Below are 1,335 nucleotides of genomic sequence, written 5' to 3'. Positions count from 1 at the left end.
AAATGGCTAGTAGCATAGATTCATCACATATTGTCAATGTTTATATAACTGTTTTTTCTTCTTCGTTGGCTTAGAGTCTTCGTTGCAGCTCTGTTGCCTGTAGGCTTCTCTCAGAAAGCATCACACAGAGGAGTAGGCCTAGTCTAGTGCAGTACGCCCCCGTGAACTCCCTAACAACGTTGAGGTGGCACAAATAAATCAAACAGTAGTGTCACATTGTGAATCAAATTATGGATGCAAAGCCTAGTTGCTGCAGCATATAGGCCTGAATGTGGGCGGACCGCTAACCGATAAATCAACATTCAGCACCTCGGATAGCGCCCAAATTCCGATGAAGATTTCACCACACATCAATGCGCATAAATAGGGCTTGTCACCAAAGACTATAGCGCCACTGACATTATGAAATTATATTATAGGCTCTAAACAACATATTGTTTATCATGTGACGTGATCAAATGATGAAACCTTTAAAGATGAGATCCTCTGTCTCCAGGTCGAATCCCTCCCGATGACATTTTCTCCACAGCCCGGAGATGGTGGAGTTGTACTGCCGACTGCAGAGGGACTCCATGGCCGGGGCGGGGGGCAAGAAGTGCCGCTTAGCCCGCAGGAGGAGTCCTCCACTCGACCCCTTCCTCTCCACGTTATTCTCCTTCGGTAGCATACGGAGTGGGAGGTTCTGGTTGGAGATATAGATGAATCCAGGGTCGTTCCTTTTGCTGGAATAATTCTTACAACGTTCCCTGTGCCTCCTCGCATCCGTCTCGTACCAATTGTCAGTACATATTGCGACTGCTATGAGTCCCAACGCGCAAAACGCCAGAAACAATCCCGCGACCGTCAACGTCCTCATAGCAGACATGATGTTCCACCGGACGCGGTAGTGTATAGAAGAGATTCCTTCTGTTCGACAGTTGGGGGAAGGGGGGGGGGTCCTCTCTCTCGCGCCTGCTGCCTGGATAATTTATTCCCCGGGTAGCAATCACCGGTTCGTGCTGGGGGATTTCGTCGCTCTCTGCCGCAGCATTAATATGAAATCATCCTTGGCCAGTATTGATAACAGATCTCGTTGATTGGTCCAAATACCAGTAATCATTAAGCTATTTTTGTTGTTGTAAAAAACGTCAAGGCAGGCTGGTGTTTTGGTACCAGTCTCGTTGGCTGTTGATCTATCCAATATGATGTTGTTCAAGAGGGATTCATTACTGAGTTTTAAAACATTGTTTTGTATTTAACCCTTATTTTACCAGGCAAATTGAACACATTGTGATCTATAACAACGACCTGGGGAATAGTTACAACGGAGAGGAGGAGGAGGGGGGGGTGAAAGAG

The 1,335-nt window shown here is 46.8% G+C and overlaps 1 protein-coding gene across 1 annotated transcript in view; it reads right to left on the bottom strand.

The window, feature by feature from the left end:
• LOC124031932 (transmembrane protein 178B-like) overlaps window positions 1–906 on the bottom strand; it is a 3,820-nt gene extending 2,914 nt beyond the window's left edge. Inside the window, exon 1 of the mRNA XM_046343755.1 lies at window positions 469–906. Within this exon, the coding sequence (XP_046199711.1) occupies window positions 469–865 (397 nt within the window). The 5' untranslated portion in view covers window positions 866–906. The remainder of the gene's footprint in view (window positions 1–468) is intronic.
• Between the last annotated feature and the right edge of the window lie 429 nt (window positions 907–1,335).

The sequence above is a fragment of the Oncorhynchus gorbuscha genome, linkage group LG01 (genome assembly GCF_021184085.1).
Source record: "Oncorhynchus gorbuscha isolate QuinsamMale2020 ecotype Even-year linkage group LG01, OgorEven_v1.0, whole genome shotgun sequence".
In the NCBI taxonomy this organism is placed as follows: domain Eukaryota; kingdom Metazoa; phylum Chordata; class Actinopteri; order Salmoniformes; family Salmonidae; genus Oncorhynchus; species Oncorhynchus gorbuscha.
This window is presented reverse-complemented; position numbering and strand designations above follow the sequence as displayed.